Genomic DNA, 15,377 nt, shown 5'->3' on the forward strand with positions numbered 1-15,377 from the left:
TGTGTGCCACCTGTGGCACCCATGCCATAGGTTCACCATCACTGCCTTAGACTATCCACTGTTGACCTCTCCCGATTCCTAAGAGGTCAGTAAGGGGCATGCATAAGTGCACCAGAGTGCCTTCCGTCCCCTGCCCTAATGTTTCTCTTTTACTAGTATCATGTATATAAATATTATTATATCTTTGTACACCACCAATATGTACTTGACAAACCAACAAATAAATAAAACAAATAGAAAGGAGAAAGGAAGAAAGCTTGGGCCACTGGGCAATAAACAAAAGAGCTAAAATGCTGAATATATCCAGACTTTGATTGCTCACTTGGTGCTGGCCGCGTCATAGACAGAAAGTCTGACTGGATCAAAGGAGCTGAAGATCGAGATGGTTGGGTAGAAGAAATGGCCCATTCCGTTGAAGCGTTTGTCTGCAGCCAAGATGAGATCTGGGGAGAAGGACGTGGAGAACTTTTCAAAGTAGCAGAGTTTTGCCATATTGTGAACTGTTGCGGGAGGGTTCCATCCTCTTTCACAACAATGGTCTCAGCTTGTAAAGGTATCCTTGGAGCTGGAGGGGGGGAAAAGCAGAAATGAAAGTATGCACATCAACAAAGGTTCTAAATGGAATATTTATGATCTACCTTAAGAGGTCTGCAGTGCCTGGAGTAAAATGTGATGTGATTTTATGTTTGTTTGATAACTTTCTTGAGAAGGAAGCGATCACACTTGGCCAATAAAGAAGTCTAGCCTAGTCTGTATTCTATTCTGTTCTGTTCCGTTCCGTTCCGTTCCGTTCCATTCCATTCTATTCTATTCTATTCTATTCCATTCCATTCCATTCTATTCTATGGTTGATTGAAATTATCAAATTCATAACACACAGCCTATACAAAATTGGTGCTGTGGCCTAGAGGTGAAGCTCTCCCAATCAGGAGGCTGTGAGTTCAATCCTTGGCTAAGGCAGATATTTTTCTTTCTGGGCAAATGTCCAAAGATACTTCACCAGAAGAGCCCTTCACTCCTCCACTCAAAACAGAATACCATACGAAAGCAGACTATCAATCCTTGGTCTTGAAAGCTTAGAACTACGATGCCTAAAACACAATCTAAGTATTGCCCACAAGATCATATGCTGCAATGTTCTACCTGTCAATGACTACAGGTCAGCTTCAATCGCAACAACACAAGAGCACACAACAGATTCAAACTTAATATTAACCGCTCCAAACTTGACTGTAAAAAATATGACTTCAGTAACCGAGTTGTTGAAGCATGGAACTCATTTCCTGACTCAGTAGTGTCAACCCCTAACCCCCAACATTTTTCCCTTAGACTATCCATGATTGACCTCTCCAGGTTCCTTAGAGGTCAGTAAGGGGTGTGCATAAGTGCACCAGTGTGCCTTCCGTCCCCTGTCCAATTGTCTCTCCTTATGTCATTTATCTTTTCTTTCTTTCAAATATGTTCACCTATACTTTTATATCTTTTCTTCTATTCTTTTCTTTATTTATATTACTACATATCTATTCTCTTCAATGTGTATTATGTATTGGAATGAATGAATGAATGAATGAATGAATGAATGAATGAATGAATGAATGAATAAATAAATAAATAAATAAATAAATAAAATAAAATAAAAACAGTGAGATACAGTGGTACCTCTACCTGAGAATGCCTCTACTTAAGAACTTTTCTCGATAAGAACCGGTTGTTCAAGATTTTTTTGCCTCTTCTCAAGAATCATTTTCTACTTAAGAACCCGAGGCCAGAAAAATTTCCCAGGAAATTTCAGAGCGGCACGAAGGCATGGCCAGTTTCCTGCCCTTCCCCCTTTAATCCCAGCCATCTCGGGGCTGCCCATTTTCTGGCTTCTGGGCTGCCAGACGATCCTTTTGGTGGCGCTTAAGGAGGCTTTGGCAATCCAGAGTGAACGAAGCGTTTTCCTTTCTCTGGGCGCTTGGAGAGGGAATAAACCACTTTGCTATGGTGAACTCCCTCGCACTGCCTGCCATACACCTGGCACGAGGTTGCCACCCGGAGCATCAGGGCATGGAAAGGCAAAAGGGGGCGCTTCACCCTGGCTGGATCAACTCGGCTTCAGCCAAACCGAAGAGTCACCACAGTGAAGGAAAGGCGCTGGCTACAAGCGAGCAAGCGAGAGGAGAGGGGAGCCCTTCAGCATGGGAAGGACGAGGAAGCAGGTAGCAGCAGCAGCAGTCTTTTGGTCAAAGGAGCAGGAGGTTCCCCCCTTTCGCCCACCTGGTTTCTCTCTCTGGTCCAGTGTATTGGAGGCAGCCTCTTACCAGGTTATGGGAGGCGCATGCTCCTCCTCGCCGCCTCAAAATCCCTCTTTTCTTTTTTAAGCCTTAAAGTTTTGGATTTTCTTGATTCCCCTCACCTCACCTTCTTCGTTCTGCAGCGACAGTCCTCCTCCTCTTCTTCCTCCTCCCACTCAAATTCTGAGCTTTTATTTCTTTCCTAATGGGTTTGCACACATTATTCCTTGTGTGTCCAATCACACTTGGCCAATAAAATTCTATTCCATTATTTGTTTTTACATTGAGTCCTATGGGAAAAATTGCTGCTTCTTACAAACTTTTCTACTTAAGAACCTGGTCACAGAATGAATTAAGTTCTTAAGTAGAGGTACCACTGTATATCTGTTGGACAAAACTCTGCATTGGTGGCACTCTCTTAGCTCCATTCAATTGCCGAGTCTCCAGAGAGGGGCGGCATACAAATCCAATAAATAAATAAATAAATAATAAAAAGGCAATGGATGGAAACTAATCAAGGAGAGAAGCTACTCAGAACTAAGGGGAAATTTCCTGACAGTTAGAACAATTGATCAGTGGAACAGCATGCCTCCAGAAGTTGTAAATGCTCTAACAGTGGAAGTTTTTAAGACTTTGGATAGCCATTTTTAATGGTCTCCTGTTTGAGAAGTGGGTTGAACTAGACCTCCAAAGTCCCTTCCAACTCTGTTAGTCTATTCTGTTCACTTTTTCTATCATCTATCTATCTATCTATCTATCTATCTATCTATCTATCTATCATATGATAGTAGTATCATAGTAGATTGAGGGGTCATTAAAACAAGATGAACTATATAACCTATATAACTCACTGTGAGCTGGCAGAAATCTTGACAAAGTGCTGGAGATTTCTATAGAAGCAGGAGAAGACCCTGTTAAGGTTGTTTCAGCCGAGGGAAGACCAGATTCTTTGGAAGCATTGGTCTTCAGCCACCAGGAAGCTTGTACCAATGGAACTTCTGGTCCTTCTGCTTTTCCAGGCTTCACCCAATGTGGTTGTTTTGTCAACCACAGGTCTTCCTTCACAGTACCAGTTTGTGACCAGGTAGACAACTTTGGAGCTGAAAGATGTTAAATGTATTTATTATTTGTGGAATACGTTTCCGCTTCACACTCATATATTCCCCATCATTGTATATAAAGGCTGTACACAGTTAGATCTGTAGGAATACCACTTAATGTGCTCAATAGGCTAAATGTCGACGTCACCGATCTGAATCTAAATGTAGTTCATAAAATCACACACCAAAATGTCCTTCCTGTTAATGACTACTTCACCTTCAACCGCAGCAATACAAGAGCACGTAACAGATTCAGACTCAATGTAAACCGCTCCAAACTTGACTGCAGAAAATATGACTTCAGCAATAGAGTGATCAATGCCTGGAATGCGCTACCTGACTCTGTGGTTTCTTCCATGAATGAATGAATGAATGAATGAATGAAGGAAGGAAGGAAGGAAGGAAGGAACAAACAAACAAACAAACAAACAAACAGCCCCTCCAGACTATCTTCTATCACATATACTCACCCAAGAAATCTGATATGTTGCCAGAAAAAGTGTAGTTGACTATAGGAGACTTTTCTATTGCTTCCCAGAGATCTGTAAGATTTCTACCTATGGAGAAAAAAAGTGACGATATCATCGCTTTTGGTTCAGTGGCTACTATAACTAGTGATCAGATCATGGCACTGAGTTTGTCTGTAGCAGGAACCTGAGCATTGACAGGGTTGAAAAACGTTGACTCCCATAATCCACAGCAAAAAATATCACTATCTTTGCAGAATTTAACAGAGTATATCTATATCTATAATCTATAGCTGTCATCATCTTTTAAGCCCATAATCTCTTGCAGGCTGAAGTCTGGGCAACTGAATAGAGCTATCAGAGTGTTTAATGGCCAGAAGTCCTTCCTGTCACTGATGTGGAATTTTGTTCAGCAGATATATTCTCATGGTGCTCAGAGAGAGATATGTCTGCCTCTACCTAGGATCGAACTCATAGTATCCTGATTTTGAAGTGAGAGCTCCACCTCTATGCCATTACACCATTTTTATCCATATCCGTATTCATGTCCATATCCATATCATCTATTTCTATCATCTCTATCATCTCTATCTCTATCACAATCTCTATCATCTCCCTCTCCATCTCCATATCACCTATCTCTATCTCTATCATCTCTATCTCTATCATTACTATATCTATCTATCTCTGTGATCTCTATCTTTTTCTCTATCTCTGTCATCTCTGTCTCTATATCTCTACCATTTCTATCGCTACCTGTGTCTCCCTCTCCATCTCCATCTCCATCTCATCTATCTCTATCTCTATCACCTCTATCGCTATCATTTCTATCTCTATCTCTGTCATCTCTATCTTTATATCTCTACCATCTCTATCACTTTCTCTGTCTCCATCTCCATCTCCATATCATCTATCTCTATCATCTTTATCTCTAACATCTCTAGCTCTATCACCTCTATATCTATCTGTCTCTATCATCTCTATCTATCTCTATCTCCATCTCCATATCATCTATATCATGATTCTTGGCCAAGTGTGATTGGACAAATTCCTTGGGTGTCCAATCACACTTGGCCAATAAAATTCTATTCTATTGTATTCTATTGTATTCTATTGTATTCTATTGTATTCTCTTCTATTCTCTTCTATTCTCTTCTATTCTATTCTCTTCTATTCTATTCCTATTCTATTCATCGGTATCTCTATATCTCTATCATCTCTATCTCCATTTCCATTTCCATCTCCATCTCCATATCATCTATCTCTATCTCTAGCCCACAGTGTGGTAGTAAAAATTTTTTACTACCTACATCCATTTATGGGTTTCAACTCAGTAAATTCCTGAACAAAGAAGAGTCTCAGATTTACCTATTCGTCCTGACATGACGCAAATGTAGATGCAGTCCGTATCATTGCTCTGGCTTACTGAAAGAAGACAGTTGTTTCGTTAATTTATCCAAACAGAAACATACAGAAGGAAATTAAAAAAACTGAAAAAAATCAACCCCAAAACCCAAACCATTAACTCTCTGAGTTTCTAAAACCAAAATGCTTCAAATGCCAATGGATAACCAAAAACTCCCCTAATACTTACTATAATTTCTTAAATGCAAAAGGAAATGATTTAAGGGCGGATAACAGTTTTTGCCTGATTTCCCCCCTTGAAATGGCTTTCTTTGATTGGTTCTGTGCAGGCGAGGATTCCCCATCGCCGGCGCGACCAGTACATCCCTGGTGACCGGCACAGGTGAAAGCGTGTCTGGTAGGTGGGCGAGCATCGGCATGAAATTTGGCTTATATGCATGCGCAGGAACCCAACTCTCATGCAAGGACACTCAGGCGCAGGAGATTTTGCCAGAATCAGAGAAATCTCACACCCGCTCAGATTTCTCTCTTGGATAATTATTGTTTCAGTGATGAATTACAACCTGGCAAGTTGGACTAATTATACCCGAGCGTCCTTATGCAAGATTTGGCTTCCTGTGAATGCACAGAGCCAAGTCTCATGTGGGCACAAATGCGTTGGGGACCCAGAGCTGCCCGTGCAGCTCCATTTTTCCTACCAGGATGCCATATTTGGCCGTACCAGCTGCAACCCGCTACTGGTTCTACAGTTAAAGGATTGAGATACGGACTGGAAAGAATGCTGGCTTGATTCGATTCTGGAAAGCCATCCTCCATGGAATTCAAGAGGACATTCTGTTGTGGCCTGTTGGCTGCTGGCGCCCTCCAGCAGCTGAAACAGAAAAGGAGGAGTCAGGGTGAGCATCAAGGCAACCTGAGAACTCCATGGGGTAAGAGTATCCACAGTTATCCACTATCCATGGGCTAAGACTATCCCTTAGACTATCCACAGTTGACCGCTCCAGATTCCTAAGAGGTCAGTAAGGGGCGTACACAAGCATACTAGCATCCGTCCCTTGTCCTATAGTTTCTCATATATCTCATATATCTCATATATCTTCTCTACTATATCCTCTTTAACCTTCATTGTGTATTATCGTGTATTGAACAAAATAAATAAATAAATGAATGAATGAATGAATGAATCAATCAAATGAATGAATGAATGAATGAATGAATGAATGAATGAATCAATCAATCAATCAATCAATCAATCAATCAATCAATCAATCAATCAATCGGGAATGGAGCTGGGAGAGAGGCAGAGGCAGAGCCTGAGCCATCCGTCATCTCTCATATGGAAAGTCAACAGCCCCCAGAGGTAGCTGATGAGCAAGAGGAAGAACAGCTGGGTCCAGTCTCTGACGTGCAGATGAGAAGGCAGAGGAGAGGAGAGCAATGGAAATCTATGAGCTGGTCCTTGGGAAGGAAGAACCACCACTGCTAGCGAAGCCTCACCCTAGCTGTGAGGATAAAAGGCAGGGGATGGAGATGAATAGATGTTCTGGACAACTATTTATCTTCCATCTGGACAGATTTGTTATTGAGAGAGAAACTTTTTGCTGTTAACTTCAGAGGGTTTGTCATGTTTGGAGAGCTGGGTCAGAACAGGCTCACATTAAAATACGAGGGTCACCCAGAAGGTAATGCAGCCCCAAAAATTTCTCAGGCTACAGTAATGGTACGAATGCAAAACTTTAGATATACATTATTTGAATTGTCAGGAGTGCGTGTGTAAATTTTGTGTTTCTTCAGACAGATAGTGTAGCTGCAGCAGTGTTTTGAAATGGCGTCTGTAAGTGATGTACGTTACAAGCAGCGTGTCGTCATTGAATTTCTCACTACGGAGAAAGAAACTGTTGGGAACATTCACAAACATTTGTGTAAAGTTTATGGATATGAATGGATGCCATTCATTGAAGACATTTTGAGGATGACGAAGAGGTGATTCACACAGTGCAAAAATGGCTGGAGGAAGGCCATAGAATAGGATGGAGATTAGGTGGGAAAATAGGGAAGAAGGTAGAAGAAACACCATTCTTTCTTGTGTGTAAGTTTCATTGTGTTCAATAAATAATTGTTGAAGAAAAAAAATGTGGTGCATTACTTTCTGGGCGATCCTCATATTATCAAAACTGTACTAAAGCTGAAACCAAGATGGATGGGATGGGACGAGGTCTTCTTACCCCATCAGCCAAAGGTTCTTTCATAACCTACATTCTGTTGTGGTTAGCTCTGGCCCAGCTCCTGCCCCAAGTAATGTGCAGGTGGATGTGGGGGAGTCATCCACATGCCGCAGGCCTGTTTTGCTCCCGATGGAATCTGCCGATGAAGCATCCTCTGACCAAGGAAGCATGAGTGACAGGGAAGAGGGGAGTTTGGCAGACATCCCAGGAGGAGATCAATCATCTGTATCATCCTTGGATTCTGAACAAGAATGAATGACACATCCACGCATGTGTAGAGTGATGCATAGGAGACAACAACTGAAGGATTATTACAAGAGAAAATGAGGCCACCTGTGGTTGGGTGGGGCTCCAGTAATTAGGGCTGCTGCTATAAATAGCAGCGTGTGGATTTGGCCGTTGTGAAAGAGTATCTTATTGCAGTTCTTCAGGAACCGGGTGTTGCTGTTTTCTGGACTTTGTTTGTTGATTTTTCACGCCTTTGAAACCAAAGCAGAGCAACGTGTGTGTGTATGTCTCACTTCGTTGGAAGAAGAAGGGGTGTGAAGTTTCTTCACAGCTGCTAGCTAAGTACTTAATGACTGCTTAAGGTTAATTGTACAGACTACCCGGTTGTTTTGGGATGAGTGCTCTTTGCAATACAAAAAGAGTGCTTTGTTTATTTTGAATTTTGTGATAAAGAACATTGTTTTGAATTTTCAAACGTGTGTGTGTCTGCAATTTGTCTCCTTGAATTTTCGGGAGGCTCCTACCAGAAAGCCCAGCAGAACACATTCCCTTCATCCTCATTTTCTTCATCTAGTTGTGTGGAATAGAATGAGTATCAGATTGATCAGCCAAAGAGACAGCAACCATTTATACCTGACACAATGGAAGTCGACTTGAAAATCTCTGTAAGGTAACTGGTGGAGTTTCCCACAATGTCCACCAGCAGTGCTGTAAAATCTAGAAAAGTAAAGAGAATCATTTTGACATTCCAATAACTTCCCATTCAGGACAATAATCTATCACTCAGGGTTGAAGTGTGGAATCTATGAGGGTCTCTGAACTTGGATGTTTGCTTGCAGACTGTTGTGGTCAGCTCTGGTCCAGCTCCTGCCCCAAGGACTGTGGATATGGGGGAGATATCCACGTGCTGCAGGCCTGTTTTGCCCCCGGTGGAATCTGATGATGAAGGCTTCTCTGACCAAGGAGACATGAGTGACAGGGAGGAGGAGAGTGTGGCAGGCAGCTCAGAAGGAGATCAATTATCTAGTTCCTCCTTGGATTCAGAACAAGAGTTAATGATACAGCCACGCATGTGGAGAGTGATGCATAGGCGACAACAACTGAGAGATTATTATCAAAGAAAATGAGGCCACCTGTGGTTGGGTGGGGCTGTGGTGATTAGTGAGGCTGCTATAAATAGCAGCCTGTGGGTTTGGCCATTGTGGAGGATTATCTGATCGTTGTGTTTCCTGACTGCTTTACTGACTTTGACCTTGTGAGTGCTGATTTTTCCCCGCTTTGAAACTAAACCAGAGCAAAGCGTGTTTCACTTTGTGAAAGAAGAAAGACTGTGAATTGCCTCACAGCTGCAAGCTAAGTATCACAGAACTGATAAGGGACTTGTACAAATTACCAGTTTGTTTGGAGATGAGTGCTCTTTGCTATACCAAAAGAGGGCTTAGTTTAAGTGAATTTTCATTATAAAGAACATTGTTTTGAATTTTCAAACGTGTGTGTGTCTGAAATTTGTACCTGTGAATTTTTGGGAGGAGTCTACCAGAGAGCCCGACAGAACACAGAGCAGTATTGGATTCCTTGCCAGTATGGGCTATTCTGTGCACCGGTAGCAAAAAACGTGAACCGCACTCAGCTCTGGGTGATCATGCACAGGAATCAAAATCTTGTCAGAGGACACACGAGTGCAAGAGATTTTGGCTATTTTCAGGGGGGGGGGGGTTTGCTTCCGCGCATGCGTGAAAGCAAAAAAATTGCCAAAATCTCACGTGCCCATGTGTCAAAATTTGCTTCCCAAAGCTGCGCGCACATCAACACTGATAGCGGCGATAAATTGGAACCTGCCACCTGTTGCAGCCGTTTTATTATCCAACTCGGTAATATCATCAGGGTTGATGTTGTTACCAAGTTAGGTAGTGAAACATTTGCAAAACAAAAAAAAGGCAAAGTTCAGAAACCACCAGGAATTCCATGGTTTTCTTTCTACCGTGTGGATTTAAAAACCTAAAAGACAAGCTGCAATAAATGAATTTGCATAGAACCTATGGACAGACCCTTCTACCTTCACCTTGGAAAATAGACTGTTGTGGGATCACCGAACACAAAAATTAGTTTACATGATTCAGAACCTTCTATCTGTTTGCAAGTTTTCAAGACTGTTCAAACATGTGCTATTCCTTTGTTATAGGTAAATCCCAGCTGCACTGTACTTTTTTCTCTTTTTAATTTCTTTGATAACAGGTGCCACCCACCTGCCAAAGATGCTTCTGAACATGCACAGAAGCATCATGCGTGCTTACAAGCCAACCAATAGTGATGGGATTTAGAACCCAGAACTGGTTTTCGCATAAATTATTGCTTGAAGTTTTCTCCCCACCCACAAGGGATCATTTGAAAATCTACCTCTGGAACCGCCTTCTATCGCACGAATCCCAGCGGCTGATAAGGTCCCACAGAGTTGGCCTTCTCCAGGTCCCGTCGACCAAACAATGTCGTTTGGTGGGCCCCAGGGGAAGAGCCTTCTCTGTGGCGGCCCCAGCCCTCTGGAATCAACTCTCCCCGGAGATTAGAACGACCCCCACCCTCCTTGTCTTTCGTAAATTACTCAAGACCCACCTATATCGCCAGGCATGGGGGAACTGAGACACCTCCCCTAGACTTTTATATTTTATGTTTTTGGTATGTATGTGTTGCATGGTTTTTAATTGTTGAGGTTTTATATATTGTTCTCTTTTAATATTAGATTTGTTGCAATGTTATATTGTCTTGATTATTGTTGTGAGCTGCCCCGAGTCTTCGGAGAGGGGCGGCATACAAAAATCTAATAAATTATTAAATTATTATTATTATTATTTGTATGGAGAAAATATGGTCAGGGTGGTTATGAAGTGAGTTTAGTTAATCAAATTCTAATAACTTTAATGTTCATAAATGTTGCTTACAGAAATCTATTCTATTCTTAACAAGAAAAAATGCTGAGGGTATAAGACAAAAGAAACAATTAGGAAAAATGGGATTTAAAAAAAAACTTTTCTACCTCTTATGGGCAATATATTGCCTGCATGAAACTAAAGACTGAAAAATTACATCTCTTTTGAGTGTCGTTTATCCCATCACTTGCCTGTTAAGTCGTTGGTCCTGTTGTTTAAGCAATAGCAGTACCGTGTGGAGAACTTGGTAGGATCTATGTTCTTTAAGCTGGATACTGCAAATAATAAAATGTTATGGACCATAAAATCTTAACCACCAAAAGAACACGAGAGTCAGTTTGGTTAAAGGGCTGGATTAGAAACTAGGAGACTGTGAGTTCCAGTCCCACCTCAGGCATGAAAGCCGGCTGGACAGCGGTGGGCTGCTAGCCGGAACACTAAATTGCGCTCACCACTGCGGCTCATAATCGCTTGCGGAGCCAGCACGATTTTGCTTCTGCACCTGTGAAGGTAGCAAAATCATGCAGGGAGCCGCAGGTGCGCCCGTGTTTCGGCATGAATAGAAGCAAAAGAAAACTTGCGTATGCCCAGGTTTGCCTGGTGCACCAGTTGCGGCCCTATTTGGACTGGGAGTCACTGCTCACAGTCACTCATGCCCTCATCACCTCGAGGCTCGACTACTGTAATGCTCTCTACATGGGGCTACCTTTGAAGAGTGTTCGGAAACTTCAGGTTGTGCAGAATGCAGTTGCAAGAGCAGTCTTGGGCTTTCCCAAATATGCTCATGTAACACCAACACTCCACAGTCTGCATTGGTTGCCGATCAATTTCCGGTCACAATTCAAAGTGTTGGTTATGACCTATAAAGCCCTTCATGGCATCGGACCAGAATATCTCCGAGACCGCCTTCTGCTGCACGAATCCCAGCGACCGATTAGGTCCCACAGAGTGGGCCTTCTCCGGGTCCTGTCAACTAAACAATGCCAGTTGGCGGGCCCCAGGGGAAGAGCCTTCTCTGTGGCGGCCCCGACTCTCTGGAACCAGCTCCCCCCAGAGATTAGAACTGCCCCTACCCTCCTTGCCTTTCATAAACTCCTCAAAACCCACATTTGTCATCAGGCATGGGGGAATTGAGACATCTCCCCCGGGCCTATACAATTTATGTATGATATATTTGTATGTATGTTTGCTTAATAATGGGGTTTTTAAAATATTTTAAATTGTACATTATTAGATTTGTTATGAATTGTTTTATTGTCCTGTGAGCCGCCCGGAGTCTATGGAGAGGGGCAGCATACAAATCTAATAAATAATAATAATAATAATAATAATAATAATAATAATAATAATAAAAGCACAGGTTCACCTGCGGCTCCGTGAGCGATTTTGCTACCTCCACAGGCGCAGAAGCAAAATCGCGCTGGCCCTGCAAACACTTACGAGCCACGGCGGTGAGCACAATTTACCGTTCCGGCTAATAGCCCACCACTGCATCTGGATGACTGAACCAGCCCAATTCACTTCACAGTATTGTTGTCATTGGTAAAATTGGGGGAGGAGGGAGCATTAGGTATTTTTCCACTTTAAATTGCTTATAAAAATAATAAAGGCAAATAAAAACACTATTGGGTCCCAATTATCATTCACTTACTGTTGTAGAGCACAATGGAAACTTTGTGGAAGGCATACGAACTGTAAGATACAATGCTCAGCAAAGAGAAGAACTCTTTCGTTCCTGTGGAAAAATGATTTAAAAACAATAATCCTACTCATAATTAAAAGAGCTGCAAGCTGCAACGCCTTGGTCTCTTCAGCCTTGAAAGACGGCGTTTAAGGGGTGACTTGATCGAAGTGTATAAAATCATGCATGGGATAGAAAAGGTGGATAGGAAAAAATATTTTCTCTATCACACAATACTAGGACGAGGGGGCACTCCCTAAAGCTCATAGGTAAGAAAGTGAGGACAAATCAAGGGAAATATTTCTTCACCCAGAGGGTCATTGGTTTATGGAATTCACTTCCAGAAGAGGTCGTGACCTCGGTCAGTCTGGATAGCTTCAAGGCAGGATTAGACAGATTCATGGATGCCAAGTATATCGGTGGTTATTGAAACTGGTGTCCATATACCGCCTCTATGTTGGTTGAGGCAGGCAGGATTCCCTTGGGTACCACTTGTTGGAGGTCAAGGGAAAGGAAGGGTTTTACCTTCTCTTTCTGCTCAAGATTCCCATGGACAATTGGTGGGCCACTGTGGGACACAGAATGCTGGACTCGATGGGCTTTGGCCTGATTCAGCATGGCTCTTCTTATGTTCTTATGTTTTAAGGAAACTAATTTTCTATCCCTCTTATGTATGGCTACTAAAATACCTTGTGAACAATGAGGGGCCGCACTTACCTCTGCTTACTGGAATGTCTCCAGGCAGGTGATGGACATGGGCGAATGGGCAGCAGGCACATGGGGGGGGGTCGAGCGCATGTGACCATTACAAGATTTGCTTCCTGCATATGAGCAGGAAACAAAATCTCACACGAGGACGCATGTGACCATGAGATTTCAGCAATTTTTGCCAATTCTTTGCTTCTGCACATGCGCGGAAGCAAAAGGTCAGTGAAAATTGCTGAAATCTCCCAGTCACCTTCATCCTCACAGAAGATTTTGCTTTCTGTAGATGCTCAGGAAGCAAATCTTGCACCAGGCACACATCGCCGACCACTACCGGAATGGCATTTTCCCCCCCCCAATTCCGGGAGCTGCCCATTACTGTTTATGAATACTTTGGCACCACAGGACTCCATAATACATTTCACTCCCTGAGGTTCTGATATGACTGGGTGGGCATGGCTTGGTGGGGATGGCAGGAAACGGTTACTGCAAAATCTCCATTTCCTCCTGACCAGCTGGGACTCAGGAGGCAGATAATAGATGAGTGTGAGGCCATTTACCAGTTCTCTAAACCAGTGGTCCCCAACCTTTTTTCCACCAGGGACCAGTTTCAGCAAGACAATTTTTCTATGGCCCGGTGGGGGCAGAAAGGGGGTTTAGCTTATCGTTCCATTGTCTCTCTCTCTCCCCCCCTTTTTAATTTTGCGGGGGAGTTGAGGTGACAGAGGGAGGAAGGGTAGGAGAGGGCGGTTTCCTGTCTCTTTCCCCTCCTGTTCACTCGGGACCGCCGTTTGCCTTTCAGCAGTTCCAGAGGACACCCCCCCTCCGTTCCGGCTGGGATTGCAGCAAGGAATCCCAGAGCAGGGGGAGGTGCCTCCATGGACACAGTCACCTTCCTTTGCGATCGCTGCCTGCTTGGAGCGCCCACCACTGCCAGGTCTGGTAATTTTCTTGCAGCGAGGAATCCTTCCAAAAGAAAATTACCAGAGCTGGTGGTGGGGGTTTCATGGTCACACACACACCCCTGGCTTCGCTCCCACCCAGGCCCCCGGGAATAGGGTGGGGGAGCCTAGCAAACAAAGAGCTGCACAATGCCAAAGCCTTTTCGTTTGAGCTGCAGGCAGAGCGAGGGCTTTGCAAGGGCTTCGCAAGGAGGAAATAGACCACTTTTGATGAGAGAAGAAAGACAGGAAAGGAAGAAAGCAAGCAAGCAAAGGTTTTCTCAGCCCGAGGCAAATGGCGGTCCCAAGTGAATGTGAGGGGAAAGAGACAGGAAACAGCTTGGCACTCACCGGCTCCACAGCAGCTGCTGACTCCGCGGACCGGTGCAACATGCCTTGCGGCCCGGTACTGGTCCGCAGACCGGCGGTTGGGGACCCCTGCTCTAAACTACTCAAAATTTCCGCTACCTGTTTTCCATAGCTGGTCAGAACCTGCTGAAAACCACCTCTGCCTCCAAGGTTGGTAAAATGAGGATCCAGATTGTTGGGGGCAATAGGTTGACTCTGTAAACCACTTAGAGAAGTCAGTAAAGTATTAAGAAGTGGTATATAAGTCTAACATTTATTGCTGTTGCTATATTTTCTTGGTACAGACAGGAGATTTAGAGCAGGGTCTTGGCCAATGGCTTCACTTCATATGCATTTATCTTTTCCTATTTCTTTGCCCGTGGGTGGAATGTGATTCATCAAAGATTTTTAAAAAGCGATCAAATGAGAAACTACCTCTCAGAGCTGTGTTTAGCATGCCATTCACCATCCCCGTCAAATTCATCGCTGCCAGATCAACCAATTTTGCAGGGAGCTCTGGAAAAAAAGTGCAAATATTGATGGTTTTGTGTGTGTTCTCTGGTTGGTCCTTTTTTAAAATTATGACAAAGATGTCCCTAACATGTTGGATCTTCTCTTATCATATATCTTCCTGTCCATCTGTCTTGTCTATTTTTATCTATGTAGTTCATATACACAAACACACACAAACACAAAGGTGCCTGTCTATCACGTTCATACACACAAAAGTGGCGTATGTTTGCACGAAGGTACGAATGGTCATATAGAAAAGGAAAAACAATTGAGACCATTAAAGTAGGTCAGCAAAGAAAAAAGATTTTGTAAATCCAGCTACATTTTTCTTATTGGCTACTTAGTCTTACAATATGTAACCCATAATCAATTTGGTACAATACATTTGGTTTCTGCTCGTGTTGAACTCACCCTAATCCCTAAATTGCCTTGAATGACTACCAGACAAGAATTAAGGAGAGTGATAAGCAGCTGTAGAAAAATATTACAGTCTGCTTGCAATGTCAAAGAGAATCATAGTTTTCTTACAATGCCATTGTTAATTATCGTCTTATTCTGCCACCGTTGCAACAATGCTGCCTTTACTAATTCAGAACACGTTTGC

The 15,377-nt window shown here is 43.1% G+C and overlaps 1 protein-coding gene and 1 long non-coding RNA gene across 2 annotated transcripts; both read right to left on the minus strand.

The window, feature by feature from the left end:
* Positions 1 to 399: 399 nt before the first annotated feature.
* LOC139165998 (uncharacterized) lies at positions 400 to 3,924 on the minus strand. The gene is made up of 3 exons (XR_011558863.1): positions 3,847 to 3,924; positions 3,128 to 3,376; positions 400 to 565 (listed from the first exon to the last, which is right to left on the minus strand). It is a non-coding gene; the product is annotated as an uncharacterized lncRNA (long non-coding RNA).
* Positions 3,925 to 5,902: 1,978 nt separating this feature from the next.
* Positions 5,903 to 14,744, minus strand: HHLA1 (HHLA1 neighbor of OC90). The gene is made up of 6 exons (XM_070748652.1): positions 14,696 to 14,744; positions 12,237 to 12,320; positions 10,777 to 10,860; positions 8,295 to 8,378; positions 6,706 to 6,710; positions 5,903 to 6,079 (listed from the first exon to the last, which is right to left on the minus strand). Exons 1-6 carry the CDS (start codon positions 14,742 to 14,744, stop codon positions 5,903 to 5,905), a joined length of 483 nt encoding a protein of 160 aa, XP_070604753.1.
* Positions 14,745 to 15,377: the final 633 nt, after the last annotated feature.

This window comes from Erythrolamprus reginae, chromosome 3 (assembly GCF_031021105.1).
Source record: "Erythrolamprus reginae isolate rEryReg1 chromosome 3, rEryReg1.hap1, whole genome shotgun sequence".
In the NCBI taxonomy this organism is placed as follows: domain Eukaryota; kingdom Metazoa; phylum Chordata; class Lepidosauria; order Squamata; family Dipsadidae; genus Erythrolamprus; species Erythrolamprus reginae.